The 26,987-nt window shown below is 36.4% G+C and overlaps 1 protein-coding gene across 8 annotated transcripts in view; it reads right to left on the bottom strand.

The window, feature by feature from the left end:
• Nucleotides 1-3,019: 3,019 nt before the first annotated feature.
• Nucleotides 3,020-26,987, bottom strand: part of ETV1 (ETS variant transcription factor 1) — an 86,602-nt gene continuing 62,634 nt past the window's right edge. For all 8 annotated transcript variants that reach the window (XM_070424369.1, XM_070424366.1, XM_070424365.1 and 5 more), the window contains 5 exons: nucleotides 21,103-21,171; nucleotides 19,214-19,282; nucleotides 15,795-15,964; nucleotides 10,847-10,948; nucleotides 3,020-5,708 (listed from right to left, as the gene is read on the bottom strand). In XM_070424369.1, the coding sequence (XP_070280470.1) occupies nucleotides 5,487-5,708; nucleotides 10,847-10,948; nucleotides 15,795-15,964; nucleotides 19,214-19,282; nucleotides 21,103-21,171 (632 nt within the window). In that variant the 3' untranslated portion in view covers nucleotides 3,020-5,486. The remainder of the gene's footprint in view (nucleotides 5,709-10,846; nucleotides 10,949-15,794; nucleotides 15,965-19,213; nucleotides 19,283-21,102; nucleotides 21,172-26,987) is intronic.

Here is a 26,987-nt window from a genome sequence, read left to right on the forward strand (position 1 = left end):
GTCCAGGTTACACAAAAGAGTAAGGTTCATGAGTTTGCTGGTGATCACATGACATCAACACAATGACATTTTGGTGTTGCCATTTGCCTCAGCTTCTCAGACTAAGCCAGTTCAAGTGATGGGGGTGGAAGCATATGTCATGTTGGCTGGCACATGGGAGTTAGTGACATAATTTAGATAGTTCCTTCAACGAAATTTCTTCCTGACACAGTTACCAAAGAGATTCATTTTCTCAGAAAAGTTTAAAGGATTAGATCATAGAACTAAAACAAGTTTTATCAGGTGTCCTGGGACCTGTTACCAGAAAGAGAATAATACCTGGGAATTGATAGGATTAAAGACATTACTTAAGTGCCTTGATCGTAAATTAATTGATTAAGATCTTTTAGATAATTAGAAGCAAGTCAAAATCAGACTACATTTATCAGTTTTAAAATGTGCCACATTCCAGAGTGATCACGATAGTCCAATATTTTCCGTTTCTGGGCTTTTATTTTAGATTTAAGCTTTGAGCATATTTATTTTGCTATAATTACATAAACTTCATAGCATGTTTCTCAAACCATAAGTATAATTTTAATACATCCAAGTGAATTAAAAATCTTTTCCATGAAAACATAAATATATTTTTAGAATGGAAGTAAATAAGAATATTAGAGCCTATATGCCAAAAAGCCTACCTTACATATGAATTCATAAACCATAGCTATTGTAGGTATCTTTTTAATTGAACACTCTAAAATTATCAATATTTCTATAAAGGCATCACTACTCTCATCAAATTCTCTCTTCTTAAACTATATTCTTCCATAAACTGATTTTTTTTTGTAAATAAATATTTATTTTAAAAAAACTTAAAAAAAAAATCAAGTCCTAAATGCACCAATTGCATTGAGTAAACTGGGCCACATTTTCCAGTGTTAGGCGCCACACTGATACCTCATGGAAACTTAGCTATTATGCAATTCTTATCACAATTGCTCAGTGTGTCCATCTGCCTTCTTTAACTTCCTTCTATTATTTTTATCCAAATTCTATTTTCTTTACACCTCTGTTTTTCCCCTCCTTCAAATCAATCTGCAACTGGAAAATAGCTCACACTCACTTCTTATTTTTAAATTTTAGTTTTTCTCTTTTAAGATGCCAGGTAAGAAACATTCAAATGGTCTTCTCTGTAATGTTTTGTCATTATAAGCTCTGAAAATGCAAATAGACAATGACTCATTTTTGTAACTACTATGATCTAGCCAAATGGTATATTATTGAGTAATATATTTCTACCTTATCATATAATGATAAGTTGACTCATATTTCAGAATTGTTATCTTAGTAACAGAGATATTCTATAGTAGAGGCCTGGTGCATGGATCCGTGCACCATGGGGTCCCTCAGCATGGCCTGCAGGGATTGGACCCATACTGGCAGTCCAACGCTGCCTGCCGCAGCCGGTCGCACTCACCCAGGCCCAGCTGCGCCTGCTGCAGGCTGATGCCATCAGTTCCCACTGGGAAAGGCTCGCACCGCCTGTGTCTGGCGCCTGTTGGTCAGCTGAGCAGTGTTCCTGCTGTGGGAGCACAATGACCACTAGGGGGCAGCTTCTATGTTGAGCATCTACCAGTCACTGGTGGTCAGTGTGCAACATAGTGACTGGTCATTCGGTTTTTTAGGCTTTTATATATATATAGATATCAGTCAGACCTAATAGTTAGTTGCAGATATTATGATTGCATAGTAACAACTCAACCTAGCACCAAAATAAATTTATTTTTAAAAATACCTGGCTTGGACAACAGAATTGTGCTACTACACTGTAATTATCATGAAGGGGAATTAAATAATCTAAAAGCTTGCTTCAATTATCATTTACTTTGACAGAAGAGGTGAATTTTAATAAAGAAGGCTTTCAGTATTATTTATGCAGAGTAAAGTGAGACTATCTCAATGGTGATCAAAAATGTTCTTTAATAACTTCTAATCATAGCTCATTCAGTAAAACATATTTGTCCATCGCTAAGTCAATCAGTATTTTTACTATACAGTGTCTTCATCTGGGTGGTAAGCAACCCCCCTCCCCTCCATTTCCATGTTCTGATCACAGGAACCTGTGACTGATAACTGATCTGGCAGAAGGGACTTTGAAGAGGTGATTAAAGATTTTGAGATGGGGAGATGACCCAGGTTTATCTGGGTGGACCCTAAATGTAATCATCAGTGTCCTTATAAGAGGGAGGCAGAGCAAGATTTGTCTGTAGTAAAGGAGAAAGGAATATGGCCACAGAAGTAGAGATTGAAGTGATGGAGCCAGAAGCCAGGAAGGTCAGCCGTCTCTAAAAGTGGAAGATGCTAAGATGGAGTTCACCCCAGGAGCCTCCGGAAGAAACAAGCCAGGTGGACATCTTAATTTTAGCCCCTTTAGACTTATTTTTGACTTCTGATCTCCAGAATGATCATAGGATAAATTTGTCTTGCGGCCAATGAATTTGTGGTAATATGTTACAGCATCTATAGGAAACTAATACTGGCATACCTCAGAGATATTGCAGGTTCCATTCCAGACCACCGTAATAAAGCCAGTATCTCAATAAAGCGAGGTGTAATCTTTGTGCTGGTGGAGGGTCCTGCCTTCAGTTTGTAAGAAATGCAACACCTGTGAAGCACAACAAAGCGAAGCCCAATAAAACGAGGTGTGCCTGCACAATCTTTAAAAAGGTTTAATTAAATAATCTCTGAGGTCCTCTATGACTTGAGAAAACTGATCTGCACTGTCAGCCTTATGAATTTTTATTTTGAGCTTTTTTAATAGGCATAACTTAAGAAAAAATATTTTTCATTAACTATTTGGGACGTAACGTTCTTTGCTATAATTAGTCTGTTGGGTTTCAGCATGTCATCAACAAGAGGCAGCAAACACTAGGGGAGATATTTCTTTTATTTACTCTTACTAAGTTGAAGGAAAATGTTATATGACTGATTTTTATGTTTGAGTAGCCAATTCTGTTAGAAATTAAGAACACAAATCTTACAGAAATCAGCTGCCAGATTTATTAATCTATCTGAAAATAAAAATACAACCAAACAAAATTAGAATAAGAACAGAACTTAAAAATAAAACTTTAGATTCATTTCCCAAAAGTTCATAATGCAATGTTTTAAATCCTTCCATATTAGAAATATCCTTAATGTTGGCCAATTACTTATTTCATTCAGTGAGTCACTACCTTAAACAGCAAAATATATAGTTTGTCCTTAAATAGTATATAATTAAAACCAATTCTTCCATTGATTCCTTAAGATAACTCATAGCCCAATCCTCCCCACTGGCAAACTATAGAATTTTACAAAGAAAAAAATGAAAAATAAAAAGAGAAATTAAAAGAAACAATCCTTAATACAATTTTCATTTACATCATATTTTAAAGATCCATTTTCAATTTTTCCAAATATGTCAATTCTCTTTCCAATAAAACTTTAGCTGAGTATTTTAAAATCTGTTTTTATTAAATGGCGGGGGGGAGGGAGGTTTCTGATTTTTAAGGCATACTTATTAGCCCACAACGGGTCTAACGATATATAATGTATGTGTAGAATAATCATTGAAATCACAGGTTACATACATATGTTGAAATTAGAATTTTTTGTAGGATTAAATGTAAATAATATTGACTCAGAGATGTGTGGGAAAATGGGTAGCCAGGAGATGATCTTTCCCAATCTTTCCTGTGCTCGGCAAAATGCTTTCAGAGATTATTTTGGATTTGTGTGTAAGAATTTTTTTTAACATTTTGATATAGACTCTAAAAAGGTTGTTCCCCTGGGATATGGATGGATTGAACAAAATTTATGTTTCTTGATTGAATTGTTTAGCAAGCTATTCAGAGATGATATAAAACCATTTACTTATGGTTTTTTTCAAGGTGAATGGTACAACACCACCTGCTTTAAATATTTTCCCCAAATGCAAAAACAAAAACAAAACAAAAACCTTTGGAACTTTAAATCTTTAAATCTTCTTTCAAATAATCCAATCACATTTACACAAGTGTCCAAAACAAGAGGAGGGACAGATATCAGTGCCAGCACTATGTCATACAGCAACTTCCTCAGATACGTTTTGACAGTTTGTAAATCATATTCCATTTCACCAAAGTTACAAAAGTTTCCACAGTTTCCCTTAGCAAGCTGAAGCTTACTCTTCATTTGTCAATGTGCATAAAAGCTGCTTATAGCATAGCATGGCATAAGCTATTTTTTAAGCAATAAATGGTTTGAGTCATCTATTTTGTCCTGAAATGCTATCTGTAGTTAACTGCATTGCTTATAAATGGTCATAGTAAATTCAGCATGAAAGAGAATATTACAGAAAAGACAGCAGCAGAAGCATTAGCATTATCTAATATTTATATATGTTATCAACATAACACAGCAGTAAAAGGTTTAAATGCATATCAATGGGTACCATCTCTAAAAATTACTATAGTACCTATTTAGTGTACTGGATATTTTTCTTAAGGAGTGCCTGCCGTATCTAGAACAGCATAATAAGTGATTTAGTACAGTTAATTCTTACTGATTAAATAATGTTTTCATGTACTAAAATAAGTGAAAAGACAGATTTTTTTTTTTTTTTGCTTCATTGTGATCCCAGATTTAACATTTAAATGCAAGTCCCAAGGCCCGCGATGGATCATCATTTAACTGAAGTGGGCTTCAACATATTGGAACAACAGTATGATTTGTATCTAAATAGCAAGGTGGCACCAGATACACGTAATGCTACTGGCCTGGGACTCGGGTTGGAGCCAGAGTCCAAAATTGTTCCCCTCACTTACAGTCATGGTGATTGCTCAACTGCAGAGAGAATTACCCATATTATGGTCACCCTCTGGGTGTCCTCTATAAAGCAAAACAAAGCGAAACAACAGCAAACGCAATCTCTACACACCTTTCTACAAGAGGTGCAAATACAGTCATTTCTAACATGAAACTGCCATGTACAGTAGATTTGTTTGTACACCTTGCAGAGACTCCGAAATGATAGGGGAAGATGCCCAAGGCAAATAGTCTCCAAGTGGATATTTACACAATGCGAATTAACTGTACCATAGATACCCAGAGAAAATGAACATCCTCTTACGTTGTTATCAAAGGAACATGATGTAGTTTCATCAAACTTAAAACCTGTAGGACCCCCTCCCGAGCCTAAGTAAAAAGTAATTCCCCGCTCCCCCCGCCCATTCACCCTCTGTCTTCCTGTTACACAGAACAAGTGTTTAGATCACTCCCACCCACCCACAAATAAAGTGCGCAGTCCATGACAGACCATAGAATAATGCAACAGGAAAAGCCCCTTTTTGTGTATTATTATTTAAAAATAAAATACAAACAACAAAAATCGAACAAAGACTGGAGAGAATGCAGAGATTCTCTGCATCTTCCAAAGAGAGGGCCAGTGCGAGAAGGCCCTGCTGGACTGTCCCATGTGCTAGTTAGTACACATAGCCTTCGTTGTAGGGGTGGGGGTTGCAGCAGCCCCCTTCGGGCATGTAGGCCATGCTCTCGTCAAAGTGGGACAGGGGCACCGTGTCCTCCTCGTTGATGTGACGTTCCATGTCCGTCTTCAGCAGCGGGCGCTGGTTATCTGGGAAGGCCATGGAGAAGAGGGCTTCTGGATCACACACAAATTTGTAGACATATCTCTCGCCGGCCACCTGATGAGAACATGGAAGAGAAACACCCAACCTTATGTATGTGGTACCGAATATTAACCAGATTTACTGTGGTGACTGCACAATATTTACCAATATCGAATCTTTGTGTTGTATCCCTGAGACTAATATAATACTAAATGTCAATTATATCTCAATAAACACACACACACACACACACACACACACACATCTTCACTATCCCAGATGGAGGACAGGGAAGGAAAAGAAAGAAACATGGTTTCATACATACATCAGAATGGATGTATAACAAAAGGAAAAGCCACCAAGTATTCGTAGATACACATAAAAGACCAAAAAAAGTTTTTACTTGGAGGGATAAATTATAGTTCGATCAGAAGAAATGCAAAGCGTTGACCCTAAATAATATTTGCATTTATTCCGGATATAGCTAGAAAGCTGAGCTGGTTTTAATATAAAGGTAAGCTTATATTGTCATTTAGAGGTAAAAAAAAATCAGTGATTGCATGCAGGCATCTCACATTAAGGGTGTTTTTTCTGTTTTAAAAAGTAATATCTCTAATTGTAACTTAACTGGACCTTTAAGGTGCAATGTCTCCCTCTTAATACCACATTTGTGAAACTGCAGAGAAAGTAAACTTCCAAACCTAAGAAAAATGTGTTGTGTTCCTAATAAGACCAGACTAGTAATTCACTGATTCACAGGGTGAACTGTGGTGGGTTTTTTTGTTTGTTTGTTTGTTTTCTCCCTGCTGTGTATTCTCGTTGAAAAAGAAAAAAAAAAGACACATAGCCTTATTTAAATGAAAGATGGATCAGGAGGACAGCATTATCCTGGGTACATCACTTTAAAAAATGAAGGCGAGATGCATTAGACAGAAGTTAAGGATGTGTGTAAAGTGTCAGATTGAAGCAGGAGGTGTAAAAAAGTGAAAGGAATTTAAAATACACAATGCATAAGGAGGAAATGAGAGCAAGAAATGTGACAGCTGCTTGAAATAAAGGAGCAGCATAATTTGTCGGGAATGAAATGTCCCAAACTTAAATTCTGAAGAGTGATGCTTCTCTAGGAAATTATAAACAATTGAGTGAAACAAATATGGCCCTCCACCTCCTTCCGCTATTAATAAAGAATGCCAAGGTTCTCAAAACCGGGGTGATGGGTGGTGTAGAGATCAATACAGTTCATTACATGAACTTTAGTAGTAACTTTCTGTGTGTGTATCCAGAGTTCAGTAATTTTCAAAAGGTGAAAATTAATTGCCTCTGGGTTTCTATGCATCGGAAAGGCACTGATGGTTGCTTTGTGATCTGGGGAACGGTGAGTTCATGGTTTGTGAACTATCTATATGTTTGGAAATAAAGAACTAACTAAGCAGAGAGAAATGCTGTTCTGGACCCAGATTTAGAATAATTTTGCCCTGTTTTTTTGTCTTGTAAGGAAAAACTTTGCAGTGGTTCTCAACCTTCTGGCCCTTTAAATACAGTTCCTCATGTTGTGACTCAACCATAAAATTATTTTCGTTGCTACTTCATAACTGTAATGTTGCTTCTGTTAAGAATCGTAATGTAAATATGTGATATGCAGGATGGTGCTAGGTGACCCCTGTGAAAGGGTCGTTCGACCGCCAAAGGGGTCACGACCCACAGGTTGAGAACCACTGCTTTAGAGAGTTCTAATAATCTGAATATTCTTAGGTTTGAAAAGGGTCAATGCTCAATTTGTATGAATTTGGATACATTTCTTAAATGGCTCTCAGCTCCCCCTTTTTGGGTGTAAATGGAGGGAGTCAGTTGTATGTAAAATTAAGGTGGAGGTCTGTGGGACCCAGCAAGGCAAACTGAGGAGCCTGGCATAAATGCATTCACTTTAGTCCTTTATGAAAAGGAAATTACGTTCATAAAAGTGAAACTGTACAAATAAAATAGGCAATATCAGAAACAAAGCTAAGATACTAAGTCCTGTTGTTGTTGTTATTTTTGTTCAAAGAATTTTGAGTAAAAAAAAAAAAGTAAAATAAATGGCTTTCATATCTCCGAGTGTTTTGTCACCCCCTTTGTTTTGTTTGGGGCCGTGGAGAAAAAGGTCTCTGCTTTTGGCTACTAGAGCTCTTTTATCCAACCTGTTGCTATTGGTTATAATTAGAAATAACATAAATCAATGTGGGAAATTAAACTGTATAACATGCAATCAAGATTATAAAATCTGTTAAGGACTTTGCCTTGATTCACTACTCCTTCTAGTTTTCTTTTGAATACACATTTCTAGAGCTAGTACTATATTTATTAGACGACGTTAAGTGCGCAGAGCTTACAATAAGGGCTGATAACCAATGTAAGGAAATTATACTTTCCATTACTAGTAATACAATTACAATATGGAAATTGCTATACTTTAAGTGTACTCAAATTGTAATGCTGAGATAAATAAAACATGGATTTTGCAGGAGAGATCAATCAGAATTAAATAGAAAGTTCCTTTGTAACGGTGCTTTTTTTGGAAGACTAGATATTTAAATTATGTGTTAACTTAAAATTTCAGAAATAACACAGGGATCCTGGAGGAAAATTAAAAAGGATAGATTAAACCAAAAGAAATAATGATCTATCATTTATATCATCCAGAAGTAACCACTGTTAAAACATTTGTATATACTTTTCTAGGCATTTCTAAATGTTGAAATAGAAGTATATACATATACTCTCTGGGGTACAATCATCATTACTCCACTGTTTCTTATTTCTTTCATAACTACTGAAATAATCAGTTAATTTTTACCTGTTTACATCCACTTGGTTATTTTTATTTTCAAATCTTTCAAAACTATATGTCTATATGGGAAATATAGACATATAGTTTTAAGTTTAAACAAGTTTGGTCATATAAGAATTTTCCTATACATTGAAATACACAATTCTACATCATAGTTTTTTTTTTTTTAAAGAACAGCATAATTTTCCTCTGAATAACTATGCTAAAATGTGCTTACCCATTAGAATGGTACATATTTTAATACATCAAGAGGAGAAGGCAGGACATTCTAAAAAGTGGGAGCAAAAGTGGAGCAGTGAGGGAGTCACAAGGGTGAGAAGAGTGTCAAGTAGGATGGCTCAACACGTGTGAGGAAGAGTAAATTCAGAAGAACTGTAAAAAGCCTCAATTGTGCTGATTACAAGTACACATTGACTTTTGCATGCTTCATCATTAAATGCCCTGCCCTTCCTTACATTATACAATGACACCCCAAAAGGCCTGTCATACTTGCCACTTGCTATCTCATATTAGCTGATGAATAAAGAGTTGCAAATAATTTTCTCTGGCAACTACAGCCTAAAAGGGGGAAATGTGAGGAGCAATGTTTTTATCTGTATTTCAGCACCTATGCCAGTGTTTGATTACTTGATAGCATATCGCCCTTATTAATTTATTAAAATAAAATACGGGATATGGATAACTGGATGAATAAATATGAACATGGAAGTGCTTATAACAGCAATAAGCTTAAGTTTGAACACCGTTGAGAATATTTAAGACCAGGCACGACAGCCTGCCAAATACTGTGTCTAAAAGCTGAGGTGTGATGAGAGATCTTACAATACGTTTTGGCTCTCTGTGAATGCTCCCTTTAACAAGGGGCACAGGGATCAAGACACAAAACCCAGATATGCCCTGGATCACACTGGCTTCCGGGTGAGAGATGCATTCAGAGCTACATGTGTTGACAACTTTCATTGTGCCAGGTACAATGCCAGTGTCTCAGATCATTAATTTTCATTTAAAAACTGTGCTGAGTCTATGAGGTCAGAGTGCACCATTTAGTAGGAGAACCTAGCAAACCTAGATCATGACCGCGTTTTCTTTTACTGCTGAGCAACACTGCCCAGGGGAACTGCTAAGCACCTCTGTGCAGCCCACCACATGTGCAGGAACTGGGAAGATGGTGATGAAAATGAAAGGAATGCAATGTATCTGAAAGGATGTGGCTGTAAATGGGAGTGGTGAGTAAAAGGCAGGAATTAAAAATGAACTGAGGGTTGTGATCAAATAAAAGGAACAGGTAGTAAATGGTTATACATTCTGAAGGTGAGGTTCAGGGACAGAGGAAGCAATGGAGAATCTAATTCAGCCTTATCTTTTAAGGATCTTGGAAGTTTAACTTCTAAGCTGGCAAACTCTGGAGCCCTGACTTGCTTTTGTCCAGCAACTCCATGATGTTGTTCCTCTCTCTTCTAGTAAGTTTCATGCAGCAACTGGCCTAGCTTTTCTTGGCATAACTACGGTGACATAAACATATGCCACAATCTGTAATAAATAACTATGTTCATGTCCTCCCAAAGCATGCATAATAAAACTGCAATGTTCACAATGGATAAATTGTAAACTTAGTTCAGTCAAGACAATTAAATTGAATACACATGTGAGGCTGAAAATGTAATAATAGCAAATATCCAAATATTTTATCTTTATTTGCTCATGTATTCATTTCCTTCTTCAAAAATTTTATATCATGTTCTAAATGTAATTTATTTGTTTTATCTCATTCTTTTTTTTTAAAAAGCTACTTTCAAATATTAAGGGAAACTCATTTGAAATAAAATAAATTTAATTTCATTCTACCAATAAGTAAGATCAAATACTTATTTTTAATAAGTGGTTTAGGATGCTAAGCTGTCTGATAATGAAAGCAGGCGAGGTTTCAGGCAAGAAAAAAAATGTTTTCCAGAATGAGAACAAGAAATATCCTGAATGCTTTAAGAATCAGAATAAGGAATAAAAGTAAGAATTGGGTTAGTATTAGAATCTAAAAGCAAGGGGATTCAAATTTATATAATTCTTGAGACTATAGTTGAATATCAACAACTTTTCGGGATGTATACATGCAATATTAGTGTACAAGAAACAACCTTTTTACCAAACACAGTGAAATAGAAACTTCCAGAAAGTCTACTATTTTCTACATGATATTATTACATATTTGTCTATGATGCCCATAAATTTATACATAGAAAGTCTTATAATACCAAAACCAAGAACTACGCATATGTTAAAGTGAGTGAAAACCCTGCTTCAGCAATGCAATGTGTGGCTTTAAAAGTGTGACAATGCACATTTTATGTGCAACATTTCAATGAATCTTAATGTTCTATTAACTACTCACCTTTTGCATGATACCTTTCTCATAATAATAGCGGAGTGAACGGCTAAGTTTATCATAGTTCATAGCTGGCCTGTTTTTCTGAATGCCCCAACGTCGGGCCACCTGCCACCAAAACAGAATTACATTGTAGTGTTTAGGTATTAACTTATCAAAATATTTCACTAAAAACATAGCTAATTCATTAATTACTTCCAACCCCTCCAAAACACATACAAATGAAAGAGGCAAAAGCCACTGTCATCTGCATTTCCTGTGTCCTGGTTTGGTTTTTAAACCAGGCGTGCAGTAAGCCTGAGACATCACAATAGAATTCTTTGTCACCATTGTTTTGGATACAAAATTAAATGGAAATATGGGGATGTGTTTACAACTGGAATGAACAGGCTGCAATTCACTGAAATGAGGCAAGTTTCCCATTCTGAGAGACACTGTGGTTTTTTTCTTCTCCGTTTCCAGATAAACACTATAGATTAGGAGCAGCTTAGTGATCTCTTTGTGAAGGTGTCTTCTGAGGTTATGGTGCACCAAAGGAAAAAAGATATCCTGTGATCAAAAGATATCCTACTCTTTTAAAGAAAAAAGCCTGAACAAGTGGCACTGTGTGTGTGTAGCAGAGGAAACAGTATACAAATTAATAATCTGGACTGCAAATAATTTTTATTGCCTGAAGCAGCATCACAATAAAATTGTAGCCAGTTCTAACTGGGGAATTAAACATTCATTTAGAGAACAGTAATTGGATGCTCAAAATAAAAAGGAAGTGGAAAAGGTCAGCATGTATATCAGTTCACAAACAAAAATCTCTAAAGCAGAATGTCCACTTTGTTGTCCAGTGAAAAATCATCACAGCTCTTTATAATGTGGCCTTGGAGGAGCAACTTCTCCGGCAAAGACAGCCTCAAGTGGAGCTTTAAGAAAACCCCCTTCCTCAATGTGTAGGCATCCCCCACTGCACCCCCAACCTGGGCTAGCTAAAGCATTATGCAGAACAGTGCCGCCAAAGTCACGTTCTCATTAATTTCTAGTAATTTTTTACTAGTCTGGGCAGAAACTACAGCTGCCATTCATACTTCGCCAACCCCAAGAGAGTATTATGTAATGGGGACAGTGTTTTCTTTCGTGGCCATGAAATTCCAAGTTGTTGCCATGTCACATATACTAAAATGCAATACTTTCTAGAGAGATCGTTCTGTCTCTGCACTTCATTAGATTAACCGTACTCCAGGGTGTTCTGTTTTTTTCTTTTCTTTTCTTTTTAAAATACTGGTCCTTGCTAATTTCCCTCTCACCAATTTGTATTCGCTGAGGAAGATATGATGTAATCTAGTCGCATGCATCAGTATACTTTTCTTAAGGCACAGGACTGTGATGTAACAGGGACAGGACTATATATCCAAGCAGACAGTCACAGTGGCAGGTACATCTTAATTTTCCAAAGAGAAACTTCATATTGATGTAAATGTTCTGAGCAATAGTGGAATGGGAAGGTGGCAATAAGAAATTAAAGCAATACTTTCTAAACAGAATGTGTTTTAAGAACCTAACAATGGGCATCTGTACATTTTTAAAAGGCAAGGCAACTCAACTGCATGCAAACCTGGACGAGATGTGGAAATAAAGTACTAACATGTCGTTAAATTAAACTAAAATTTCTGGATATTTATTCATTTATAAATTATTCCTTTCTAGAACTCAGCAGGATGCACCTGGAAAGTAAAGTATTTGCAGCAACAAACTTTAAGATGATATTGTGGGAGAGAAAGATAATTTTGTTGTTGTTAATCCTCACCTGAGGATATTTCCCCCCCATTGGTTTTCAGAGAGTGGAAGGGAGGGAGAAACACACAGACAGAGAGAAATATCGATGTGAGAGAGACCCATCAATTGGTTGCCTGACTGGGTGGGGATCCGGGCAGGTATTCAGCCTGCAACTGAGGTATGTGTCCCTGACTAGAATCAAACCCAAGAGCCTTCATTCCAAGTGCTGACACTCTAACCACTGAGCAAAACCAGCTAGGGCAAAGATGACTATTTTTTTTAATGCTATAATCAGAGTTTAATTTTTAGGATACCAATTAAGTCTCAGCACTGTGGGTATTAGTAAACCACATTCATCATAGTGCTGAGGGAAATGGGACATATCAATATGCCTATGTGATACAGACAAGTTCTAGAAGCCTACTGTACAACACATTGACCAGAATCGAACCTGGGACCCTTCAGCCTGCAGGCTGATGCTCTATCCACTGAGCAACAGCAGCTAGGGTCAATATCATTTTAAACTGCAAGAAGAAATATAAAGAAATGGAACCCCTGAGTACTTCCAACAAGGATGGCTTCACAGCCACCTTTCATAAGTGTGCTGACACAGACTGCCCAAGATCTGCTGTGTAACAGAGGGAGGAGGGTGATCACAGGCCACACAGGCTGAACAAATTTCACAAACACTTTCCAAAGAAATTTAAACATAAACAGTAAAGTCATGGCCTGATGGAAGCAATTGCAAAAGTGAACAATATAGCAATCAGAAACGGGATGTTTCGTTCTGAACAAAGGCCTTAGGACACATTTAGTGCTTATTGCACAACTGCCATTCAGTTGCTTACTATTTGGACACGGCCTACTGGCTCTGAATTACCCAGCCCCTTTTGACTTTATGCATCTGCTACAAACAAGGAGTCTAAATGCCGGTTTGCTGTATGGAACACATGTAACTGTATTGCTTCCTTGTGTTTAAAAAAACACACAGAAATTCAGAGTTTAATGGAACTTGATGGTCTTCTGGTCAAGTCTTCTACTTAATTTAAAGCTGATTATCATAACAGTCAACAGCTGCTATATAAAGAAAGTAACACTTGCCTATGAAGTTTTACTTTCCTGAATAGATGAATAATTACTGACATAATTCAACAATTCTCCTAACTTAACAAATATATAGAAAGAAATTTAATAACCTGTTTCTCCTCAACTTTGTTTTAATTTCACATGGTGGGGAATAACTGATATAAATTCCTATTGAACATATTCAGTTGTAATATGAACCAACTCTTACAATTATTATTAACATCTTTCATGAGGTGGAGAACACATATTCCCATCAAGTTAATGGGCTTTCAGATTCCTTTAGGTTAAGTGTTCTCAGTCTCGGTTTGTTTCACATTTTTATAATTCTTATTATCATTTAAGCATGTCTACATAAAAACTAATTTCCTTTGACAAATTTAGCTTTAGACACATTACAAACTTCAAACACCCAAACATCTAGCCCATACTACATAATGGGCACTTTCACATTGTGATGTTGAGCCCTCTGTCTGAGTGTGTAGGGTGTGGGCAAAGATAATGTTGCCAAGCTAACACTCTAGTGTCACTACTTATGACTTGGAGTAGACTTAGTTGTGCTAACCAACTCCTCTGTTTCATACTTCTCTTAATACATATTTGAATCAGATAATCTCCTAAATCTTAATGTGTGAACTTATCTCCTGGCTAACAAGTTAGAGCATGTTATCTTATTATGACTGAGTACATGATATCCTAGCATAGAAATTTTAAGATCTATAGACGCATTAGTCTAGATTATAGATGTCCAGTCTATATGAAACTAATCACTTTAGGTGTAAAACCAGCTGGATATCTTACTGAATTTTTTTACCTTTCTGAGGTGTTCAACATACTATAGTCAAATGATCAGTCACAGATAGGTATGTTAGCTACAAGTCTTCTATTGCTTTCTTGGCTAATGTAAACCAAAGTCAGTTTTTTTAAAAAAATATATTTTTTTATTTATTTCAGAGAGGAAGAGAGAGAGAGATAGAAACATCAATGATGAGAATCATTGATCAGCTGCCTCCTGCACGCCCCCTACTGGGGAGAGCCTGCAACCCGGGCATGTGCCCTTGACCGGAATCAAACCCGGGACCCTTCAGTCTGCAGGCCGACGCTCTATCCACTGAGCAAAACTGGCTAGGGCCCAAAGTCAGTTTTAATGGTAGCAGAGCAAGCAACTTTAATAAGACAAACATTTCATAGAACAGTCACCTTTCCGTACCGGGTCCAAAATGCTATTGCTGAGTTACACTGTAGTAACAACAGTAACCTTCAGCCTAAATCTAGAGCTGGGAAGGAGGCGGGGGGAGGGGTGTGTGTGTGTGGAATTAACTGAGAAGTTCTTCAGGAAAATACTCCATTTGTATAGGGGTGGGGACCAGTGGGGAACAGTGACAGCTGAACAGTTAGTTGAATGTGTTTTGCATTTATTCATATTATCTCTATCCAGAGTCCTCGCATTTTGTTAATTTCTATGCATTATGGTGAGTTTTAAACTTCATCCCTAACTTCCAATGGAGTGTGCCCAGGCCCAGCTGACTTGAAACAAATGTCACCAACAATCAAAGGGAAATAATGTTCCTACCAGGCCTGTGTCTCCTAAGAAACATTTAAGAAGTGACAATGCCCCACTGTGGCCCTTGCGTATGGCTATCTCCCACTGCTGTTTTTCCTCCATCCCCTATTGCAGACACTTTGGTCTCTACATATTCCTCGCCAACACCCTTCACAACATCAAGACTGTACAAATCATAATTGCCAATTAGCAACAACAATTCCTCCTACTCAAAACTAGTTGAGCCTCACAGATATCCCCTCTCTGCCCTAAGACCATCCAACACTCCACACTTAGATGCTCCGTTAGAGATTCCTAAAACCCTGCGTCCACGAATAAACACTTATGCTAATGATGCTCTGGGTGATTTTCTTCACCATCCACATGCTAGGATGGTATTCACCTGGAACAGTCATGCAACATGTTTTATCTTAGATGTACACCTGCTTCCCCCCATACTTTATAATTTGGAAGGATTCCCTAAATTTTAAAAGTTTAAAAAACCTCAAATCTGGCATATCAATCACATATGTTTCTTTATATTATCAGATCTACTAAACCCACCTCTTCGGGCTCAATCAGTTTGAATTCCATGCCTCGCCCAGTCCAGGCAATGAAATGGGAATTGGAGGGGTCATCCAGAAGAGCTACCAAAAACTGCCAGAGCTGAAGGGATCCCCGCCGCTGGTACGTGGGTCCTTCCCGATACATTCCTGGTTCTTGCTTGATGTCTCCTAAATTAAAAGGAAATTAAGTGTCTATTATTAGCAATATGATATTTGCATACATTTACATTAAACCAGTGTTCAATGGTTAAACCACAGACACTTTATGGGTTTCTATGACATGTGTTACCATTAAATAGGGCTTTAAAATACTTAGGGGACTGAATGTAAACCACAAATCTATCCAAACTTACAGACAAATGTATATAACACATAAGGGTCAAAATAACTGCATATAGGTGTGGAATAAACGTATGGATGTCATTTACTTATAAAAAATGTGTATTGCTATTTTTTTCATTGATTTCTTTAAAAACCGTAGCATCTCATCACACTTCTTTGCTTTTATTGTTAATATCATTACTCACTGCTCTAAGCAACACTGAAGATGGAGGAATCAATTTTAAGCTTTGGGCTTTTTATTTGTAGAAATTAAATCCTGCAAAGTACAATTTATAAATATCTCATTGACCTGGACATGACGAACTTGCATATTTTAATGCAAACATGTCAAAGCAAATTTAATAGCATCTTAAACTCGAGTTAAGTAATCTGCACTTTATACAATTAGGCAAATCTCAGGGGCAATTAAGGGCAAGCTGGTTACCATCATAGCATCTTTCGTCCACCTCTTCCTACAGGCACTAACACTTTTGCAACTGGCAACAAATGAAAATTCTTTCTCATTTTTCTTTTTTACTTGCGTTTCACTCACTTAAATTTAGCTTGCTTCTCTTTTTGTAAAAGTCCAACTTAAAAATGTCTATACCAGAGCTTTCAGTAAATTTATATTTTTAAGCAAGAAAGGTTTGTTACGTTTATTTGGCAGTCATACACAGTGCAATAACCAATGAAGCAGATTACAGCAATAACAATGTTATTATTGAAATGCATCTGGTATAAGATCAGTTGTCTTGGTTTTAGCAAAAAAACAAAAACAAAGTAAAAACAAATAAAAAACTACTGATTATTTACTTCTATCTCCAGCCAACTGTCTTTAAAATATATAGAATAGGTCACACTGGAGGTTTAATGCCTAATGCCCCACGAGTATATCATTGTTAATGGACGAATTTCTCTTCTCCACTAAAGGAACAATTTAGACAGAATATATTCCAGCTGATCTACTCACACTAAGTGTGAATTATAAAACCGACCAAATCACAAGCTTTTAAAAAAAACTTTCCTTTGATCAGTAAACAGAGATACACCTCTTAAAATAATTACAGAAAGAACACCACTTTAAAAACCTAAACCAAAGTCAAATGGTTGTCAGTAGCTGCTAAAAATCATTATGTTGTCTCGGTCTAAGCTAGGAAATATAGGAGTGCCACTCTCTTCATATTGATTCCATGACAGTTTTATTTATCTTTTTTTTCCTTCTGAGATTTACAAATTGTTCACGGGGGCAACTGAGCAATTATGCAGACAGAGTGAAAAACTGTCAAATTTTATAATCTCTAGATTGCTTCTGCCTATAAATGTGACTGACTGTCCTGGCCTGGTACAATGAAAAATAAACAACCTCTTGTTATTCTTTCTTCTTGTTCTCTACTTCCTATAAAATGTAAGACTCTTACTATCTTCCAGAAAATATTTTCTACTATAAAATTGACTAATATTTAAAAGTCAAAGGGAATAATCAAGACAGACAGCTGCCCTGAACATTAGTCTGATATTGGCCTGTTGGATTATATCATAATCCTGTCCATAGTTTTGAGCTATTTTTCTTCCTTATATTCCCACACTGACTACCAATATTTCTTAAAATGTTAAGCTTGCTAATACTGAACAAAACTGTAAAGGTCATTCCAAGAAGGAAAGGATTCTCAAGGGAAAAAGTTGTATTTTAAGAATGGTGATGCTCTACTAAATGGTTAAAAATAACACAGATCATGCCTCTGAGACTCAATGCTTAAAACAAACACCTATCATAAAATAAAGCCAAAAAAGTGACCCCATTAGAGTTTTAACCCTGTGACCTTGAATGAACTTAACAATTTAAAGGAAGGCAAAGGAAACAGACCTTCTCAAGACTTGGCCTCCCATCCCTTCTGAGAGGCGTAAGAGTAGCAGAAACCTTGAGAACAGAGGAGTCTACAGGCAACTAATTAGAGATTGAGAAGCAATCTGAGCATGACTTTGCTGTTTAAATAATGACAATTAAAAACTTCTGAGAGCTACCAAGTCATTATGGCCACGATCCCCAAAGTTTGTGCAATCAGCTAATCAGAGGGCCCCTGCTCGTTTCCTGTTAAACAATCCAAGCAGGAAACATGGAGACCACTCTGAAGAACCACTAAGTCAATTAAGTGTTCAATTTTTACCCAAGCTTCCTCTGGATCAGTGGTTCTCAACCTTGGCTGCACATTAGAATCACCTGGGAATCTTTTTAAACTCCTGATTTCTGGGCCTCATCCTCCGGAAATTGTTTCTTTGTTACTAATGTTGTGGGCCCACCCCATAACAAAGAAACAGAATTTCTGGAGGATGAGGCCCAGAAATCAGGATTCTTAAAAGATTCCCTGGTGATTCTAATGTGCAGCCAAGGTTGAGAACCACTGCTCTAGATGCTGACTTCTGCCACACTTGTCAAGAAAAGAAGATTCTATCTAACTGGCCCTCCTTTCTAACACCTGGAACCTTCTCCTGGCAGCAGTGAATGATGTTAAAAAGGTAATGCTTTCCCAACTTCCTTTCAAGCAATTACAAAGTAATGCCACTAGTAATGAACATCTTCCCAGAAAAAAAAAAAAAAAAAAAAAAACACCAAAAAGGAAGGACTAGCAATCACTAACCAAATGGGCAGCAATGCTGGTCCCATGTTCCATAATGCATCTTTTCATGAACAATAAAAGGAAAGAGGCCGCATTAGTCATCTGTGCATCCACAGTAGCATGCTTTCTGTTCTGCTTTGTTAATTACGGGATCAGCTTTCAATAAATCTCCAACAACAAGCTGCATGTGCTCAGCAGGGCAATGGAAAGCCCCTCTTACTCTACGCAGAGCTTAGCAAGAAAGGCACTCTGGCTATAGCTCTAAGAATGAGATCTCTTATGGGACAAAAGAAAAAAGCCTCTTAATGGAGACAGGAAAGAGAACTTATAAAAGGTAAAAGTTTAGCAAGAATTGAGTGCATCATAAATGACGCGTTCAGAAAGGTTTACATAGGGATGTTGACTGTTTTCAAGAGAAGCTAGAGTGATCTCTAGACTCCCACTACAAAAAGCAAAACTTGAAGCACAATGAGAAACCTACCATCGAATTTCTCAGGGACAACACAGGTGTCATCATAAAACTGCCTGGGGCCCTTTTCAAACATACAGCCTGTGGGAGAAAATGAGACACATTTAATCATGATAGAAATGAAGCTCACAACCAATTTAAAATAGAACCATGAACACAGTAACTGAGGTGGAACATAACTGCCATTTTTCAGCTCTGTGACCTTGGGCACATTATTTAACTCACGGGCCTTAGTTTCCTCATCTATAAAATGAGAATAAGAAACCATCTGTCTTTTAGGTATTTTGGGAAGATTAAATGATTTAAAATATACAAGTTGAGACTAGTGTGTAACACACGGTGATATATGAGAATTAGCTATTGATGATATTACTAACCCAAGCATAGCGCTCCCATAAACACTGGGGAACCTAGGGTTTATAACCTATCATCTCCTTTCCCATTTTCTTCCGAATTTTGTTACTCAACGAGACGACAGGGAAATCAAAATAAGTTACTGATATTTGCTTTGCATTAATGCCCTAATGAACTAGTCCGAGAGTCTAGCCTAGATATTTCCTTCTGTGGAGAAATATCTAGGCCAGTCTCTTCATGTTTTCATCTTTAATAGCCAAGGTAGTTAAATAAAATTTTTTAAACTTTCCTTTTTTGCTGTAAGTCCACACACACACACACACAAAAAGTGCAAACTAAAGTGACAGCTTTTCACAATCATTTTGTCCTCCAAATAGTCTTAACTGTGGACCTTTATTTAATTGTTATATTTAATCACCAGGAAGAGATTTCACATAGTCATGGTTTTATTTCCAAAATGTATTAGTCTCTATTGTGGATACATAAGATTAACAACAGTAGCAACAATAATTTCATTGCATTTGTGAGGACTTTTGTTCTCAAATATTTTGGACTTACTAGCTCATTAAACTACCTTCTAAACACAGGAATTTACTTCTATTGATATAATTTATATTAAACAACCAATATTAGACCAAACCTAGCAGGATACACCTGCATCATGTCACTGAAAATACATATACTGTTACATCAAGAACCATGCACCTATTTCCATAAATATTTTAATGTGAATGATATCCAGATAAAATCATTTTTATTCTTTCTGTTGCCAATATCAAAGTCCTTTATTTTTTTTAAATATGTTTTATTGATTTTTTTACAGAGAGGAAGGGAGAGGGATAGAGAGTTAGAAACATCGATGAGAGAGAAACATCAATCAGCTGCCTCCTGCACACCCCCTACTGGGGATGTGCCCGCAACCAAGGTACATGCCCTTGACCGGAATCGAACCTGGGACCCTTCAGTCCACAGGCCGACGTTCTATCCACTGAGCCAAACCGGTTAGGGCTCAAAGTCCTTTAGATCAAAGCTTTTCCACCATGGTTACCATAAACACATCCACGATAAAAACTCCATCTCTAGTCCTCTTATGTGAATTTCTATTCTTAATAACTTGTCCAAAAATGTAAAATCCCAGATTTTTAAAAGTAAATACCGTATTTTATTTTTAAGAGATTAACTTAGGTCTGTAAAGCAAAACTGAAAATTCCTCGAAGATTCATTTCAGTAGAGAGCAGCAAGGCGGGGTAATCTATAAAGCACATGTTCTGTTTAAAAAGGATGTGGTTGTTGGCAAAAAAAGAACACAGAAATCCACGTTTCAGCTGTTTATGTGCACATGACTCATGTTAACAACCAAATGCAGGATATTTTGACCTGAAAAATCATTCTTTTACTTTAAAAAGATAAAGTTGAAAAGTAATGGTTTAGGGAACATCAGTTATTTTCCCTGTAAAACATCATGATTAATTAAGTGACTGCATCCTTGGGATGTCTGATGATTTTGACAGGTATTTGCCAGGAATTTCAGTAAATGGAAAACTTAACTTCTGTTCTGCTGGGATGAGCCAGGAAGCCTTCTTGCCTCATATAAATGGAGTGGCAGCTAGGCACTTCTGAAAGAGGAAACAACATCAGTCAGGGAGCAGTCTGGAGCTGAAACCTGCTGTTATTAGTGGACACAGTGCAGATAAGAAAGTAACAGGAATTGACACGAGTCTCCATGAGGGGAGCTTGTCAACACAGTTAACATTTCAGGCAGGCCACACACAAGAAATGGGAGAAGCACGTTGAACCAATTCCCTTGAACACATATGGGAATTCCGAGTTTTATCCACGTTAATCTTGCTAAAGGCTGGCTCTACCTGCAAGTCCCCACATGAATGTGATGGTGTCCCTGAATCAGTGCTGTGAATTAAAATAAGTGTCAGGCTCTTTATGGAATACATGTATATATCCCATGGCAGGCACAGCAAAAATCAACAAAAACTAATTCATAGCTTATTTCATGAACACTGGATAGAACTTACTATGACAAGATGAAAGTGCTACATCTCCTAAAGTTACTCCATCCCTTTAAGGTAACTGCTATTTTTTCTCCCCAGATAAAAGCATGACTGGCTTTTCATTTTGTTAAGCGCACAGGTCATATTCAAAACCAATGAGGCTATAAAACAGACATCCAAAAATTTCATAGCAAGCACTATTATTACCCAAAGAGTGAAGCCTTTACTATGCGACCAAGTTAACTCATCACCAAATTTGGTTAATGGTTAAACTTGAATCATACTGTGTATTTAATATGTTAAGTAGCTTAGACAGGGAGAAAAGGAAAGAAATGTGGATTATAAGACAGATTAAAATTCCAAGTCCTTCATTTACTACTAATTAAGCTACATACTTTAGACACACCATTTTGTGCTTGTATTTATATAAAATAAAGGGTTGGGTCAGATGTTATCTAAACTCTATTACAGTCCCAAGTTCTCTGATTCTGAATATAGAAGTTCACTTACATAACCAGAGGGGGATTCAGGTGAAACCAGTGAAGTTTAAACTGTAGGACCCTGTACTTTCAAATGTCTTCTGAGCCCTGAACCTAATGTTTGTCTATGCAGTTTCATTTTCTTTTCCTTTAAGAAGATTCACCAAAATTTTTAAGTTTTAGTTCCCACAAACCTGAGCCCAATGCTGCATATAATATGTATATATATATAGTTTTTATAAGAAGGTATAAATGTATGTGATCAAATTAATTCTATCTTCTGTATGCATTACTAAAGTGTTTTAAAACAACATATACAAAAGTAAATTTAGAAAATGCACACAAGTGTGCTATTTCATATAATAATATGTCCTCTTTTCTTCCACTTGCAGTAGGCACATCACCTAACAAGTAATAAAGAACATTTAAATGAATTGGAATCTAAGGAACATATCTCCTTTTAACTATCCATCTATAGACTTTCATGTGATAGATAAGTAGCACTACATGGCCCAAATGTTATCATTGGCCTGGAATGTTCCATTTTTAAAGTCTATCTGATTTATTTTTAAATCGTTGTGGTGATGAATGGTAACTAAAATACGAGGCATTTTTTTTTTTCACAGAAAAAAGTTTATTGTATATGGTCTCAGTAAAATATATTTTAATGGCAACCCATCATAGCAATCTATAATAATGAAAGCATAATATGCTAATTAGACTGGACAGCCTTCCGGAAGAAGTCATGGTGGCGGGGGCTGAGTCAGAGGCAGCCGCATGGCGGTGGGGGGCCGAGCCCCTGGCACGAATTTCGTGCATCGGGCCTCTAGTAACATATATAAGTATGTAGGAGTCAATAGCTTACAAGTTGAAAACAGCAAGAAACTCCTTATCAAACATCTTATTACACCATGCCTTCTTTATATAAAGTATTACATGATATACGATTCTGATCCTACAAAAGAGAGTTAACCTTGTTCCCTGCTATCAGATTTATAACAGGGTGGCGATGTAGTTGATCTTTGGGTTGCCAAATTCAGCAATACATTTTATTCCAACTTTTTAACCAATGGAGCCTGAATGTACTAGTAATTTTTAACATTATTTTGATTTATTGCCAGGTATAACGTCCCTCCAAGCAGCTGGGCCTGGAGGGGATGGTGTTAGAGACTCTGCCATCAGCTCAGCAGCTGCTTGGAGGCCAGCATTTTGTCCTACCAATGTTGACACCCGGCCACAAAATACTTTTACTGACGCTGCCCAGCTGGAGTGTGGTTGCTAAAACAGCTGGCTGGCTCTGGAGGCAGCGAGAGGAAAACATATAGGCCAACTCTATTACATATAAGTGCGTGACTAAATGCAGGCTTTCCCCCCACCCCAGCGGAGGAAAACAGAGTGAGAGAGGAAAAACACAAGCATTTCTAAGAAAACTACTATTCATAGTCAAAGGAACATCTTACGAAAGTGCTCTAAAATAATACAAAATAAGCATAATCCTTGAAAACTAGACACTTAACATCAAAGATAGTATTTGATAGAAAATTTCATAATACTCATGTATCTACTGAATTGGCTGCTTTCATTTTTTTAAAAAATTCTTTATTATTTAAAGTATTACATATGTCTTCTTTTCCCCCCATTGACCTGTTCCCACCCCCCAGCACATGCCCTCACCCCCCTACTGTCTGTGTCCATGGGTTATGCTCATATGCATGCATACAAGTCCTTTGGTTGATCTCTTACTCCCTCCTCCCTGCCTTTCCTCTGAGGTTGGACATCTGTTCCATGCTTCTTTCTTGATTCTGTTGTTATTATTCTGCAATATTTATTAATCTTTGATATTTAAAGTATTCTGACTTAAAATATAATAAATTAATGACATAATAAAGGTAATGCCAGGCCCTCTGTTACATTTCAAAAGACCCAACTTGTGATGTAATTTCTAAGGGGGAAAGAAAACAGCTCTGAATGGCAATTTAGAAAAAAAAATTCATATGAGAATATAATTGTGTTTTTGTCAGTCCTTAATACTATTTATTATACCCTAGAGTGAATAAAATTAGCATCTAGCTCTTAAAATTCAGACACTTGGCTAGCACTGTTTAAATCCAATCTATCTTTAAAATCGGTGTTCTTTATATGGTCCAGGGAAGCCTGAAAAAGCTAAGAGTAGTTTATTCCCCTAAAGTAACTAAAGTCATGTTATCCTAAAGTGATATCAGTTAATTTATGACTGTCAGAGTAGGTCAGACTCTAATCAAATTGTAGAAACATTTCCAAAGTGATTATTCAATCAAATGACTAACATGGTTAATTAGGAGCCATAAACATTGCTCTGAAGTTCATCAAAGTAATGACTTGCCCAGAAAAATTACTGCTAATTAAATTGCCTGCTGCTTTCATTTCTACCTTATCTAATAAAAAATCCAGCCAATGAAGTTTGGCATTACATTTTAACTTCTGCTAAATGCTCATCTAAGATCTCAACTAGCTAAGCGGTGACTTCAAAGGCAAATGTTTCGTGGCAGGAAGAGAGGCATTGCATATACATTCACTTGTGTTTTTCTATGAAATAAAAGTTACAAAATTCAGCAATAATAATGAGCTGTCGTTTAAGCTATGTACAAATGTTAAGATGACAGCATTTTTACACTGTCCTTGTCCATAGATTATACTTTTAAGATTGGTACAGCACAGTGATTACAAACATGTACCTTGTCACCTAATAGAACTGGTTTTGAATCTTAGTTCTGACATTTCAGGGTAGTATGACATTTTATTAGTTCTTTAGTATGTCTAACTCTCAACCTCTACATCTGTAAAATGGGAATAATAGTGCTATCACCAAAGGGTTGTTGGGAAGATCATATGGGGTAATTTTGGGGCAACATTTCACCCAATATCTGCAAAAGGTGAGGATTCAATATATAGTACTTATTACTAATAAAATAATCAATTTTTAAGTGAACCTCACAAGTATGTAAACTGAGTGAACTACAGTACCTGAAACTAGAATTATGTATCAAAACAGTTTATATCTTAATTTGCTATGCTTAAATCATATATCTATTGAAATAGTTGGTTTGTTGCTTATTAGTGTACTTATTCTGTAATAGTCTTCACAAATCTATCTAGTAACCTATGATATTTAAAATATATTGATTATAAATTCACTATAAATTTATTATTTATAAGGTTTAGGTGAGAATTCCCAATACATTTGAAAACTATTTAGAGGAACCTCGTTTGAACTTCTTTTTACAGTAATACCTCTTGATATCGGGTACTAAATAACTTTGGCTTTAAAGTTTTCAATTCAATATGTAAACTGAATTATGCAAATTTAACTTAAGACAAAGGATTTTTTTTTATTACTTAGAAACTTATGTATCAAAGAGCTCTACAACATGGCATTAGTACTGGGCCAAATCAGCTTGCAGAAACTAAATTGCCTGTAATTTGTCACTGATGAGTTCATGGTGATGAAAGCTGATCTAACATGCTGCAAACATTCAAAGCAGAAAAAACACTGCTGTCAGTTGAATGCACTCATCAGTGGAGGTGAAATCAAGAAGAACAGTAAACTAACACTCCAAATGGCCCGTTTTGATTATTCTGCATCTGTAGTGACTTTGTTAAAATTCTCTTTAAATTAAGATGTGCAGGTATGAAACGAAAAAGTTGTTTTCTCTGTCTCTTGACTTGCATTGTAAGGCTGTTTTGTGAACCATAATACTGCTCTGGGAAGCTGCCCCAAGTGTTTGGCCACAATGTGTAGTTTTGAATTCGCACACGTATTATTATTAGGTACTGTTCTGGTTCGCTTATTTGCTGTCCAGTAGTTCAGAATGAAGGATTCCCTTCAGGGCACGGTTTGCTTAAAGTTTCTAGGAGCAAATCAGGCCAGATCAGAGAGAAAATATTTGTCACAACCACCTGAGCTATGCCTGTAATCTGTTGAAATTTCTTATTATACAAACCTGGAAATACTCCAGATTGTAAACTCAGAAAAAGGGGGAAAAACACCTCTTTCATTTGATTTTTCTGCTTACATTCCTGTAGCAATAATCGGTGTGATAACTTAAGAGTAAGTCTGCTGTAAACTGTAACTGAAAAATAAAATTGTAAATAAATAAATAAATGAATGAATAAATAAAATTTAAAAAAAGAGTAAGTCTGTGAAAGTGAATGAGAACCCCCAGCAAAACAGGAATAAGTGTAATGTATTTTAATGAGATTTTGCTTTCATATGTGTGTGAAAAGCAAAGATAGATGGAGTATACACTTGACTAACTCTTTGAGGTGACAAAATCAATACCTAAACTTGTGTTTTGTACATTGGTGGTGGAGGAAAACTTTGCACATTAAATGCCCAGAGGCAAAATGTGTGTGTTGACATATACCTAAATTATCGGGTACTTGGTGAAAAATGAGTGTATGTGCATGTGTGCATGTGTGTGTGTATTTTGATGTATATATAGGAGTTTTAACAAGTTTTTCAAAAACATATCTATTACCTAAAGAAATATTAAGTTGCATCTAGAACTAATTAATGACACCAATCTCATTCAAGATGGGCATTATGGCATAATGTGCCAAAGTTTTATTTGTTAAACTTTATACTTCACAGTTTTGTTTTTCTCATTTCCTGGTAATCTCACAGCTTACTGTTCAAAATCCAAAGGTTTTCTAGAGTACATAAATAACATGAGCTTTATGAAGATAAGTTTCAATGAAACGCATTCGTAGACATTCTGGTATAGCAAGCATCCTTTTACTCTGCATTTCTACTTGCCACGGGAGTAGATTTCATGTAGCTAATCGAGAGGACTTTATTTTATAATGTTTCCTGAAAAGGATGCTAATGGGAGGTAATTTTCTATACCATATGATCCCTCTATTATAAAAATCCAACTAAAAGGAAATAACCCTACAAATAAGGCCCAG

The sequence above is a fragment of the Myotis yumanensis genome, unplaced genomic scaffold, assembly GCF_028538775.1.
Source record: "Myotis yumanensis isolate MYYU_CA2020_CCGP unplaced genomic scaffold, mMyoYum1.0.hap1 SCAF_9, whole genome shotgun sequence".
Lineage (NCBI taxonomy): Eukaryota > Metazoa > Chordata > Mammalia > Chiroptera > Vespertilionidae > Myotis > Myotis yumanensis.